Here is a 13807-nt window from a genome sequence, read left to right as displayed (position 1 = left end):
TGTGTTTCCACTACACTAACTGTACGTATTGACCTTCTGATGTTTATTCTGAGTAGGATTTAGGATGTCAACAATCTGAGAGTTAAATACAAATTACACCTGCTCCATTCAGCTTCTCGCAATGTCTGTGAAAACATTCACTCTCAAAATGGAAACTTAAACACTGACCTTCTCATTTTCTAAGTTCCTTAAATACACAAGCATTCAGTCTCAAGCCTACAGCCAAATACAGCATAAGCTCTTCCATGTAAATTCCGGTTATGGTCTGCTTGGGACTGAGTACAAACCTGTACAAATGTAGTTTTTATTTGTCTTCTTAACTTTCAGGGCTGTATCAAAGCAATCTGGCTTTTGTGTTGAAGCTGTTTTGTCTAGCAGTGAGGGATGAAGAGTGTTTTTCAGACATGGTCTTTTGTGCATTCACGGTCATAGACAGGATGCTCTCAGACTGCTAGCTGGCCAGAGCTGCAGCTGATTTTTCATGGCTTTCCCACAAGGAGGAGAAAGGCAATCTCAACTCACTTTTATTGCCAAGCTGGCCAATGAAATGAGAAGTTATGTACCATCAAGGCCCTATAAATAAGATGAAATGGTGGCCAATGGAAATGAGTTATTGGAGTGGGCCTGTTTTACTGCTCTCTGTGAGGCCCCATGAAGCAAGGCTGTGAAGCAGTGATGAGGTTGGTGGGGTCAAAGGTCAACACCAGGTTTCCAGGATGAAACAAAACCTGCACCATCTTCCCTGTTGCGCTACCCTCTAGTTTTACAGAGGGTCTATCTTCCCTGCTCGCAATGTTGTTGTTTTTTTTACAACTTGCAATAAGGTTGTGGTGAATAATGGAAAAATATAGTTCCATTATCTTTATGTTGTTTCCTTTTCTAGCATCCTACTGTATGCTACAACCACAGGAATTACAAATAAACTTCATTCAGGAAATGATTTATGGGTCAAGGTAAAACATCATATTTTAACGATTTAATGTCAAATCATGTTATATTTTATGCCAGTTGTGATTATGTATACAGGTCATGTATACATGCATTTATGTTCCCTTGTTGATGAAGACCCTTCTTCAAGTGTACAGACTGAGTAGTGAGTGACCAGCATTCAGGATGGGCAAAATGTTGCACATGGCTCTGTATTGAATAGTAAAACAGTGTTTATGTAGGATCAGGATTCAAAGCAGCTCTCATCCATTAGGTACCATATAACCTTGTATTGTGAATATCTAAGCTCAGGAAAAGATCATGTAAATGCTTAGGTGTTTATGTTTGCTCATAGCAGGGTGTACTGAGTTTGTATCTTACTCAAGTCAACATGGCTGACCAACTGTAATCAAATTCTGGAAAATAGTGTAGAAAACGCATCTGATTATTATCAACATGCAATAAGTCAGTCTACAGTCAGGCACCCAAATTAAGGGGTGCATGAGAAAGAGATAGCATTTATAATATTTTATGTGCTAGAGAGCAGTTAGCATCATACATGCCAGAATAATTTCAGACTAAATCAATGAAAGTTGTAATAAAGATAATACAGTTAACTAGGTTGTCATTAGCAATAGTCCACAAAAGTATTCATCTTCTCATTTAACAACAGTACATAACTGTACCTTAACATGATGGCATGCATGTTAAGGGTTGAAAAGTGATGCATGTGCTTTCTTAGCTCTTTTCCCTTCTTTCCTCGTTTATGGGAAGCAGAGAGCTGGACATGGCAGAGCAAATGAAAAAGGAGCTTCCACTTCCAGCCCATTCAAAACAAATCAAGATCCATTACACACCTCTGTGGGCAATTAAAGCTGCCCACAGGTTGTTTTCCATGGCACTAATCCACTCATCCATTAAGGTTTTGATTAACTGTAGTCCTAGCTTTGTGCAATACTCCTGATTAATATGAGATGTGCTATTTTAGGCAGTCGGGTCCTTTAATAGACTGCTTGTGTAGATTGAGTGTCTTGAGGCTGAGCTTTTCCTCCATTGCACTCACAGATTTTCTGTTATCTGGTGAATCATGTTAAGTCATGCTGCTGTGATTGCAAATGTGCAAAGGCATGCAAGGAGGGGGGAAAATAAGATTCTATTACAGTCTCCACTATCCCTCCTGCTAAATAAATGTGTTACTTTATGTAAGCCTTTGAGAAGATGTGAACTCTTCTTAGCAAAGCTAGCCGGTTATAATATTGATCATTGCACATGTGTGTCTGTGTGTATATACAGTGTACAGGCATTTTCCCACCCCTCTTAACATTCTCAGACTTGGCCTTCCTGTAGTGCACCATGATCAGTCGAAAAGTGGCCATAGATGTATGGTTTGTGCCCCAACTCCAGATATGCTCTTTAACACACATATGCACTTGGCCTGAGTGATGGGCACAATGCTTTATAGACTAGGAGAGATGTTACCAAAAGCTGTAATGGCATTAGTTGATGTTTAAGCTTTGTCACTAACCAAATATTACCTAGGTTTGAGAGATGAGGGGTACTACATCCTCAGGTAAGGCCACCCAAGTCCACAGGAAATTGAATAACTAGTTCTTCCAGGTTCCAATCAGCTAGTGCTTAAATGTAAGCTTTTTTTGCCATCCTTATAGCTGAGGAATTGCAAACTGTGTAATGTCCTTCAGGCTGTGGAATGTCCAGGAGCAGACCGCAGTCCAGGAATGTTCTCTTTAGTTCCCATGCACTTAAGTTGAAAGAAGACAAACAGGACATCATGCGCGGTCATTTCCAGCGTCCTTCCTGAAAGGGCTGTGATCATAGCTGTCCAGCTTCATGTTGCAGGTACAGTAGCTGTGATTCATCTCCACAAGACAAATTGCTAGCCACTTGTACAGTTCCCCCAAAACCAGAGATCAACTTGAAACTGATTTATGCCTTTCTGGAATAAAGCTCCAACCGTGTAATGAATACATTCGCATACACTGAAGAAGGCCTACTGTATTGTCCCACATCTGTTTTGCAGCTTGCCGAAGCCAGTGTGTGTATATCAAGGTGAAGCTATGACACATTCCTGTGTGAGCACTGTGATTGAGTGCTTTTTGGACAGCATCTTTCACAGTCTCCCTTTGAGGGTAAGCCAGGGCACACCAGCAGGGCCTGTACTCCAGCCCCATTACATGACCTCACACTGACAACTTCATTACACTGTGGTTCTCATATGATGAGGACATTAAATTCACAAATTATAAACATCCTGATTGCTGAACAATACAATACAACCAAATGGAAACTATTAGAATCTATTATTTTCTTAAAATTGTGCGGAAAATATATTACAAGTATATCTGGCAGCATTTAGAGCAGCTTGATGGAAACTGAAATATAATGAGATGATGCAGAATGTCTTTCAATTCAGTCAAATGTATTGATGATGGGAGGATCTATTCTTATTCTTGCTATGTGAGACTAACCAGCTAGAGGTTAGTAAACAAGATATTGGATGACTATAGTCTCTGCATGTGTGTTGAATTCATAAATGGGAATGGAAGCTTGCACCAGTCTTCAGTGTCACTGCTCTTTATTTACAGGGATCAGAAATGCAAGTCCATGACTGGAAAGCCCACAGACCTTCTGACACATGCCTATCATTTAGCTCCTCATTTAGAGAACAGCTGAAGTTCATTTCTAATACAGAAATTGAGACCAAGCAACCCGCCCATACACACATGCTCTCACACAGACCCACCACATTAATAATGAAATTACATACAACTTATGATGAATTGATACAGCTGCTTACTAAAGTGCTTGCAAAACAAGCACTCGAGAAATACAAGCCAGTGTTTGGCTTGTCTGTCTGTCCTCAACTTAAGAAGTCACCAAGTTCATGATAAACAAAAAAGTGAAGCTTTTTAAAATTGTACTACAGCATGGTGAGTGAAGGATGATCTACAGTATTGCATATTTGCCATTAGAAACCTTGTATTTGCTAATTTACCATATGATGACGGTCCCATCCTGTGAGTTGTCTGCTGCTGTTGTTTAAAAGTTGTTTCCATGAAATGAAAACACAAATACTAAAAGATGGAACATAAAAGCAGTTTTATCTGTTCCTGATCACTACTTTTTGGCACCGACAATATAGTGGTTAGACAGAGTACTGTTCAAGGTTGAGACGCAGGATGTGGAGAGGAGATGCAGACAATATGAAGCATCTTGTTGAGTACAGCAACATGAAAGACAAGCTGGGGTCCCACTCCCACACAGCAGGAGTCTATGATCTTGTGAGATGTTGATGGTGCCTTAACTCTTTGACAATGGAGTGAGGAAAGGAGGGAACCCACACATATTTGTACCATAGAGTCATATAGCACAGAGATAATCCTGGTAAAAAAAGAAGACCAAGTGTGAGGAGTGAGACATGAAATTACTTGCAGGATTTGGAAGGCGATATATCAAGAAAGTCAATGTTTAAAAACAGGCAAGTGGTGTGAGGTCAAACAAAAACTAAAAAGTGATGGATTTATTTCAACGTTTAACATGTGTTTGAAATTTTCTGTGGTAAAAGATATATGGGATAAACTGTCATAACATACTTCATGCTGATGGAAAGCTTTGTCTACAGGAAAAGCTTGAAATGGCAGTTATATTTACTGGCAAAAAGGAAGACCCATGCTGCTAGTTTACTTAATACAGTGTGAAAAACTTAACCCAGAGGCTCAAAGCATTAAACAAGCAAAATGTCTCATTTTAACAAGACACACTATTTCATATCCTTTAAGAATGGATCATGTACGTATTTAGTATCATTCTACGATTGCATTTTGGAGTGCACAGCACCCTACTTTCTAATACAAACTTGCATATACAAAACAAAAATCAAGATTGATCCGGCACCATTGGATTCAGTCACTATGGAAAGTTTTAAAACAATCCAATTGCTGAATCTCAACATCTTTGCTCAATATTGTGGAGATGATGGCAGTGGGACATGGTTTGGCCGCTCATCTTTGTGGAAAAGATGGTGCAAATAAACACTGGCTGATTGCAACATCACCAGCGTGTATTTCATAATAACAGTAGTGCGGAATACTTTACTGTTTTACTTATGGTGACTGGAAACTATAATTTTCTTTCTTTCTACTTTCTTTCAAACCCAGCAGATAAAGCAGAAGAGCATTTATATCTAATTTCTCCTCTTCTGAAAATCTAAAACAATTCCTTAAGTGGGCTAAAAAAGAATATACGATATATGCCATGATTCCTTTTCAATTTAAACCATCTTGAATTGTTTTTGTCCCTTTCCCAGAAAGATACCATCACATTTAAAAATCAAATGTTTGTTTGGTCTGTCTCCATGGCTCTTACATTAACATGATACCAGATGCACGTTCTGTCTGGCTATGTATTGAGGATTCTGCTGACGTCTCCTGGTGAACAGACCATTTGCTGGTGGACATCTGTGTGTTTTCCCTTGGGTCAGCAGATGAGTAATGGGTGACCTTTGACCGTGGCTGGGACGGAGTCCAGGACAGGTTCAGTGCTTGGGCTTGGGCCTGGAGATGACCTTTCTTTGGGGCTTGCTCCGTTCCTGGGTGGTGTCCTGTTGGGGGTGCGAGTCCCGGCTGGTGTTAGCGGGTTCGGGCTCAAGCAGCAGTTTGAGGTGTTGCTTCTTCTCCTTGGTCTCACTCTTAGCCTGCCTCAGAAGCCGCTTCAGGCTCTTCACCTTGTCCCGCAGGTGGCTGTTGGCCTTCTCCAGGGAGCGGACCTTCTGAGAGAGGGTTTTGACCCGCTCCTCCTCCTCATATAAGGCCTCCTGCACCGCAGAGCACAGCAGCTGCAGGACAGAGTGAGCAGGCAGCAGAGGAGGACCATACAGTTCACAGCAAGCACTCACAGAGCAGGCAAGAATCATCACGTGAAAGAGCTGGTGACCACAGAAAATGTCAATAAAAAAGTGTTCAAAACCAATCAAGATTAGATCAAGGGATTCTGAGTGGATTGTGAAAAGTACAATTACAATTACTTGCTGGATGAGAGATAGATAGCTGGATGCTTTCTAAATTATGGTTTAGGTAACTGGATGTACAATGCAAAGAGAAATGTTGAAAATGCCTGACCGTAACTACAGAGAGTCAACTTTCTTTATTTTGCTGAAACTATTCATTCTCTGTGTGAACCTTACTGTATAATGATTAGTAAATGAGTTTAGCAATAGATAAATTACTCTATTATTATTATTATTATTATTATTATTATTATTAATATTGACTTGCCCAGACTCTCTGACTGAGAGTAGGCACATATGGATTCATCACACTATATTGTACAGGGCCGATCAGGTTACATATTCACTTACTGGCTCTGTCAGAAACTTTTGAAAAGAACAAGGAATTTTAAGCAATTCAAATGTCAAGACCACCTAGTGTCATTTTGTCACTGCCTTGGCAGTAGTCTCAACAGCTCAACAGAGTCTGACATCTGAGAGACAGATAGATTAATCAGTACTGTTTATCTTATGAAATGCATATAAATACCCACCCATCGCTCACCAGCTTCCTACACCATACCGGTTCTCAGAAACCAGCTCTGGGGGTCCGAACCAGCTTACTTGCCTACTATTGAGAATATAAATGCTTTCTTATTATTTATGCATTACATGTGCTTGTAATGTATGCAGCTGAAAAGCTCTTTTGCTCGAAAATAAATTGAGTTTGAAATCACCAACCCCCACAAAGCCATTAGGGATGATAATAAATCTGTCTCCCCGAGATCTCTGTCCTGCAATTCATCATGGGCGTGCAGGATGGGTTCGGATTAATGGATAATGTGGTGGTTTAAGAGTCCCCATGCAAAAATAACCCAGGCCGGGGGTCAGTTAGCTATATTTACAGACCAACCATTTATCTTCATGATTGTCCACAGGCTTAGCCATGCAAAAATAAGGAATAGTACTAGAAACAGCCAGATAGCCTTGTATGGAATGTATATGTCCTGCTGTATAGAGCATGTCAAGTACTAAGGAGAAAGGAAAGGCCAAGTGGTAAGTGATCGGGATAACTGGATTTTTGTTTTTAACAAAGTTTACAGAATGACCTCACTATATAAGACAGGCCTGGCGGTTTTCCATTTTCTCTTTTATAGTAAGGACCAACATCGGGGAGTTTCTTTGTGCTTCTTTTTTCAGACTGTACCTATATATTATCCAGATTTTGAAATCCAAATGCTCAGCCCTGAAATGGAATGTTGTAAATATACTGCAGCATATCCCATTTTTGAGAATATAATCATCATAGCAGTGCATTTTTACAATACACTGCAGTATCGGAAAGTGACAATAATGTGTATGCTTTCCCATATTGTGAATTGCTGCAATATCTTTAATTAACATTAATATACTGTATACCAGTGTATATCATTTCCATCATCTACAAAACACAAGATGCTGCTTCTTTCCCTCCTTGTCCTTCAGTTATGCCAACAGATTAAAATGGAGGAGTGGATGTGTAGATTATGGCATGGATGTGTAGACTATGTGGGTCCAGCTGACCAGAGGGATTCTCTGTTGTGCTTGATGAGGCACTACAGTGTTACAGTGACACCGCTGGCATGGCCGGCCTTACCCGGCTGTCCTCCTGAGCTTCCCACTCCGGGCTGTGAGTGTGGACCTGGGTCCCCGCCGTGCAGTTTGCGAACTGGAAGAGGCTGGCAAACATGCGGTGGATCTCCGGTGTGTCCGGGAAGATGGGATCCTGGAAGTTCACGCTGTGAGGAATGATGTTGTAGTTCTCGTCCATCCTTGAAGAAGGCAGAACCATTCTGTTACCAGATACCTAGGTGATCTTACACCATGGTTTTACCTTTACATTTATTTCCCCATATTCCAGTCATGACTCCAGATGTACTGGAGGCATATTGTTTATCACATGTACTTAATATCATAGGACTTGATCAGCCTCTTTCTCCATATCTGCTTTACATTACAGGTCTATTTAATCTGATGATCTGCTGAAGCTTAGGCTTGTTAGAGCCTATTGTCATTCTGATCATGCTTTGCCAGCAAATATACAATGCATGTCTTTATCTTTGCATAGGTCTATGAGCCTAAACAATCTGTGATTAAAATAAAGTCAATCTTTCCCATTAAATGGCATAATACAGAAAATCCCCGAGCAGAATGCTCCAGAAATACCAGCCATCAAATAGCTCTTTAAAAAACATTGCTCCTAGAATAGCCATGACGTACAGAGTTCAGACGAGTACAAAGTAAATACTGTAAGAGTATTTTCACTTACTTTAAACCATAACAGCATTCTGTCTGCTAAATGCCTAAATGTAGCTATTAAATTAGACTCTGTCCACTTAAGTAGGCCCTTGTTAGCAGTGAGGAATTTCAGAAAAGGTTTCAGGGATTTGAACCAATTTCCAGATTCAAATCTCAGGAGGGACATCTTGACATCTTGAATTATTTCAGTAAATATCCAGATATATTTCTTAATTTTCTCAATGTGTTTTGCACCAGATTCAGATTCAAATTCATTCATTCCTATCTGGCTTGTAGGCCAGTAACAGTAGCTGGCTAGCAGACACAACAACGACTGGTCTCATGTATGTTTTACAACAATGCAAAGGAATAGCAAGTCAATTTAAAAGATATGATAGCGATACATTTCAATGTAAACTATGATTTTTTTTTTAATGCAAACAATAGACAATGTTACTTGTCAACATTCATTAAACAATGCCTTTCAAGAATTGGGATAGTTCTATGTCCAGATACTGAGGGGGGCCCCTGCGATGCCCCAGCTAATTCTGCTTCTGCTTGGGACACCTGAAAACATATGTCACTTATAGTGTTTAAAACACTCTTACTGTTGTTCTAGTGATCACTGAAGTAATGGAATGTGCTATACAATTATGCTCCTCCATCACCGTGGGTCCTTATAACATCTAAACTTCTCCCAATGCACACCAAATGTTTTCCCATTTTCTCCTCTCTCCTACAGCACTGCAGTCATGATAGCCCCTGACAGCTTGCGTTCCTGATGTAAATGTGCTCAATATTCACCCAGACAGTGATCCATGATTGACGGCCTCTTTGTATTCTGTGTGAGAGTCTGGAGGTACACAAAGCTGGGAGAGAGTCCCCATGCACAGATGGTGTGTGTGTGTGTGTACGTGTGTGTGAGTGCGTGGATGTGCTCTGCCAAAATTACGGATCAGTGAAAAGATGCATTTCATTGTGATTACAGTCAACAACAGAGCAAAGAATGTAAGCAGAGGCAATGGGGAGCCAGGGCGGGCGAGCGGTTAGCAGAGTAAGTAGAGCTGGAACACATTCCCCAGTCTCTTAGTCTCCTGCTTGGTACCCCCGAGAGTTTAAGAGTAACACTGATGTTCTCCACTGTTCGTCGCTCTGGATAAGACCATCTACAAAATGGCTGTTGGGGTGTGGGTATTGGCTGAGATGAGTGCTGACACAAACACATTTCATGAACTCACCATTATATATGAATATACAGCCATTTATTGTTTTTCAGTGCATATTTCATTTGGCAGTGGCTCAAACTGGCAGAGCTCTGGGAGGACACTGCTGAAAGTGGAAGATAGGAGACTTTCCACAGCTAAATGAGCCACAATGACTTTTGCCACGGTCTGGAAAACAGGTTCCTGCAAACCCATTCGCACAAGAGTATTATAAAAGAGCATCACAAAGAGCTGCTAACTCATACCCATACACCCCTCAAAATGAGCGCATATTCTGTCCTGATATGCCCTGTGTTTTTGGATTGCTCAAGTATATTATTGTGTGCATGTGTGTTTATATGACTGCTGAAGTTTTGATTTTTATGTTTTTCAGAAAATAATCCTGCACTTGATTCTCAGGACAGTGTTGACCCTTGGGTGACAACAGTGCAAGCCAATTTGATATGCCAAATAATTAAACATACATTTTTGTTCTCTTGACATCTTCCAAACCTTTTTTGAATTTTTTCATGGGAAAATTATTATTTTTCTGCCCCTTTGCTTTTCATCCCTTAAATCTGAAGTTAATATTGCTGAAGAAAAATATAGGCCTACGACTAAGATATTTGGTTTACTGTGGGGTTTTTTGTGATCTGTAAGCACTGAAAAACAATCTACTCAGTCTAATTGTTACAAGGTCTATAACATCTCCATATGAATGCAATTGATATTTTTTACTAATCAGCTGTGAGCAGGCCATCTTCCACCCTCATGCAGAGCAGGCACATTTAATTTAACCAACCCGTATTCTCCAACCTTCTACTTGTTACTGGGTTCCAGAACCTCACCAGTAACAAGTAGCAGGTTCCATCTATGTGCAACTGACTCCCTCATGAAGACAGTTCCCCTTTTTATTGTCCAGAAAAAAGAAGTACCACAAGGAAGTGCAATATGTTAACTCCAGCCATGATGACAGAGGAGCTAGGCTTCAGAAAGGCAACCTTCAGCAGATACCCTCTGTGAGGTCCCTGGATTATTAATTTGTTCTGCTGGTTCCCTCATCTGAAGCCAGTGATAATGCAGTTGTACACATATGTTTGGGATTCCATTTAAAGAGCTGTGGTTCTCACGGAGAGACTCACAACCAAAATGTTCATAGGCTATTCAATGTTTTAATTGGTGTACCAACAGTGGGATGTATCCAATGCTGTGCAACCACACTTCAAACAGCTAATTCCTTAATTTTACTGAGATTCCTCATTTAGCTACAGTGAAAAAGTCTGAAATTGAAAACAATGAACTCAAATGATTCCACACATAAATTTGAATGCAATCACTGTACAGTCTTGTAATGAGAAACATCCATTTTACGTTCATGTGATTAGGACTAATTAGGAGTTAGGACTAAGTGCAGCACATCTTATGGTGCAAAGTGAAGAGCTCTTGCACCAGTGAATGCTACGAACAAACTGATTCAAAGGTTGCAGATGGCTTAGTTACTGACGATTCCTAAAGATAGCATCCAATTGATTGGCCTAAATGTCAGATTATTGTTTCCATATTATTAATTTTCCATTAGTTGTCTGCAATTGTATGCAAACGGCAGCCTGTAGCGTAGTGGGTAAGGTACATGACTGGGACCCGCAAGGTCTGTTGGGCCCTTGAGCAAGGCCCTTAACCCTGCATTGTTCCAGGGGAGGATTGTCTCCTGCTTAATCTAATCAACTGTAAGTCGCTTTGGATAAAATGTAATGTATTGTAATGTAACACAACCAATAGTTACATAGGACAATCCAGGAGCACTGTTGTAGTAAGAGCTGCAGTTTCTCAGGCAATTGAGTGGAAGGAAAATTAATACTGGATCCCACTGAGGCACTGACTTCAGGTGTAATTGATTTTGACAGTCCAGTTAATATTTTCCATCTTGAAATACTTAAAAAGACTAGGTTGTAGGGAACTGATCCGAATTACTCATGGAATTATATAACGCAGAGACTCTATTTTACACGCCATATTCCCTGACCCACCGCAACTTGATTTCAAATGCAGCAAAAATTGGCCCTGCATCACCAGGCTACGGAGGTTTTAGCTGAGGAAGGAGCTACATTCGCGATAATTAATGCCAGGAACAAATAAATTAATAAATATTGTGTAGTAGCTACATTTAATTGTATCTTGCCTTTTTAATTGCAGCATTTAGCACCTGCTATGACATCCCATACTGATTAACGCCCTTTGTTTTGTTTGAGCCAAAATTAAAGTTTAGTCAAGTCATACCTGCGAAATGTGTAAAAGAACATTTCTCCTCAGATATTACTCTTATCGTGTTGCCAAGTGGATACTATCGCTTTCACGTGAAATTGTTGTTATACCACGTGGGATAGGATGCGTAGGCTACGTGCATAAATTAGGCTACTGCATTCCACGAGCAAGTCAGATTGATTAAAATGATGGGATAATAGTATTTGAAATGCATAAGCGAAAGGTTTTGACTAAAAGTAATCATGCGTATCAATGCGTACGGTGCACATTCAAATGTATTATATTTTTCATTTGTAGCTTACCTCAGAAAGAAATAATATGCATTGTCCTCCACGACGCTGTAGGAGTAACAAGGGAAGTAACCAAGTCCGGTGACATTAAACCTTGAGCCGGCGGGTACCTCCAGCATGCTGCCCCATGCCTGATCACACAGCAGCTCTATCTCTGCAGAGTATAAGAGGTCCGTGTTGTACTGCCACGGGAGATAGTTATACACGTTGTAGAAGTCCTTGTGAATCGCCAGAACTTTGGCAAAAACGATAATCTCTGCCAACTCGGCTCTGCATGGCTCGGTCTGTGGTCTCCAGTCCTGGGGAAGTTGACATCCCAAAATGCCGCGAAGACAAGTGACAAGTATTATCGCAACAATTGCACCCATGGCAGAATAACCTGAGTCTTCAGTGAGTTAAGAATTCACAGGCACCCTTTGGATGTTTGAATTCGTTTGAATAAATAAGCGATTTTAGTGCAAACATGAAGTACGCAAAACTCAAACCAAACTGGGAAGCCTACCCCATGCATTAGAGACATTGCATGCGCAGTCATCTACTCTCCTTTTTGATGCCGAATTAAATTATGTTGGGTAATTAGTAATAAAAGCCAACATGCAACGTTTGAGAAGTTTCTTTCTGCTGGGATTTGAGTCCACCCCCCATCCTCCTTGTACAGTGCACTGGTGGTTGGAGTGAATGCGGCTCCCCTGCTTCTTAGACACCGTAAGCAGAGACACATGCGTTTGCTGTTGTGGAATGTGACACTGGATTGCTTGAATTTTCCGACGGTCATTGACACAAAATGCAGGGGTCCCAGACTAACTGTAGTGCTGTCTACCTCCCCAGCAATCTGACACATGTACACATACACACTTGTTCAAATGTTTTGCATGTGACCTATCTTCTGTACATCATTATCTTGGATGCATATCACAATATCGTTAAGACAGCCTATTTAAAATGAGAATGTTTTCGAGAATATGTCATGAGAATTTAATTGGAAGAATCTGACATTCTGTGAAATGTTTTATCATCAGCATTTTATTGAATAAAGGCCTTTTAAAATTTCATCAAGATAACATTAAGATACATGCCAGTATTTTTAATATATGTAAATAAACTGATAGTGGGAATGGTGTGTATTGTGTAATTAAATATATTAAAAAAATGAAATACAACCCCAGTGATACAGGTAAAGTTTACTCACAAAAGCGCAATACAAAATTCTCTTGTTGGCTTTTTTCCAAGTAGACTTTTACACATGGATGCTACAGCAAAAAAAAATGTATTTTTCCTAAGCCTGTTGTTAATTGAAATAGGAAAACCACCAACATGTTCCTTATAATAATGTACATCCAGTAATAATGTGTATTTCACATGCCAAGAAACTCTGTTTACTGTAAAAGACAGTTTAATTTAATCAGAAAGTATCAAATAAGCTAAGTACATTAACATAAAACACAGTGGACACCACTGCAAATGCAGTTGTCTGTGAGGACGCCACTTTGCTCAGGAATCAGATATTGCTTCCCATCCTCTGCTCCAACAGTGCCTTGTGGAATTCCTCACTGCAAGATCTTTGGGCATGGGGAAAACTACCCTATGGAAATGGGCTGCAGAAGGAATGGTTCTGAAATTCCTCACAGACTGCTGTGATTCCTGGGACCAGCTCCTCTTTCTCAGGCACCCTGAGTGGAATGGGTTTTGGTACAAATGAGGGAGTAAAGGACACGCGCGTCCGGGTCCCGATTGGGTGTCTGTTGGCAGCTCGCTCAGAGAGAGAAACCCACCTCATTTTTCAACCCATTGCCCTACCGTCTGCCTAAGAACCAGTACAGGTGCCAGTCTGACATGACATCGGTGGT

General features: G+C 40.5%; 1 protein-coding gene across 1 annotated transcript; it reads right to left on the bottom strand.

Annotated features, from left to right (window-relative positions):
• Positions 1-5400: 5400 nt before the first annotated feature.
• LOC133139623 (coiled-coil domain-containing protein 3-like) lies at positions 5401-12328 on the bottom strand. The gene is made up of 3 exons (XM_061259216.1): positions 11973-12328; positions 7566-7740; positions 5401-5779 (listed from the first exon to the last, which is right to left on the bottom strand). Exons 1-3 carry the CDS (start codon positions 12326-12328, stop codon positions 5480-5482), a joined length of 831 nt encoding a protein of 276 aa, XP_061115200.1. The 3' UTR covers positions 5401-5479.
• Between the last annotated feature and the right edge of the window lie 1479 nt (positions 12329-13807).

The sequence above is a fragment of the Conger conger genome, chromosome 10 (genome assembly GCF_963514075.1).
Source record: "Conger conger chromosome 10, fConCon1.1, whole genome shotgun sequence".
NCBI lineage: Eukaryota > Metazoa > Chordata > Actinopteri > Anguilliformes > Congridae > Conger > Conger conger.
This window is presented reverse-complemented; position numbering and strand designations above follow the sequence as displayed.

Excerpts from the sequence above, each read along its gene's own strand:
- LOC133139623 (XM_061259216.1), bottom strand. The coding sequence starts at position 12,328 with ATGGGTGCAATTGTTGCGATAATACTTGTCACTTGTCTTCGCGGCATT. Across the intron at positions 7,741-11,972 it reads GCATATTATTTCTTTCTGAG|GATGGACGAGAACTACAACA; the intron begins GTAAGCTACAAA and ends GCCTTCTTCAAG. Across the intron at positions 5,780-7,565 it reads AAGCTCAGGAGGACAGCCGG|CTGCTGTGCTCTGCGGTGCA; the intron begins GTAAGGCCGGCC and ends TCTGTCCTGCAG.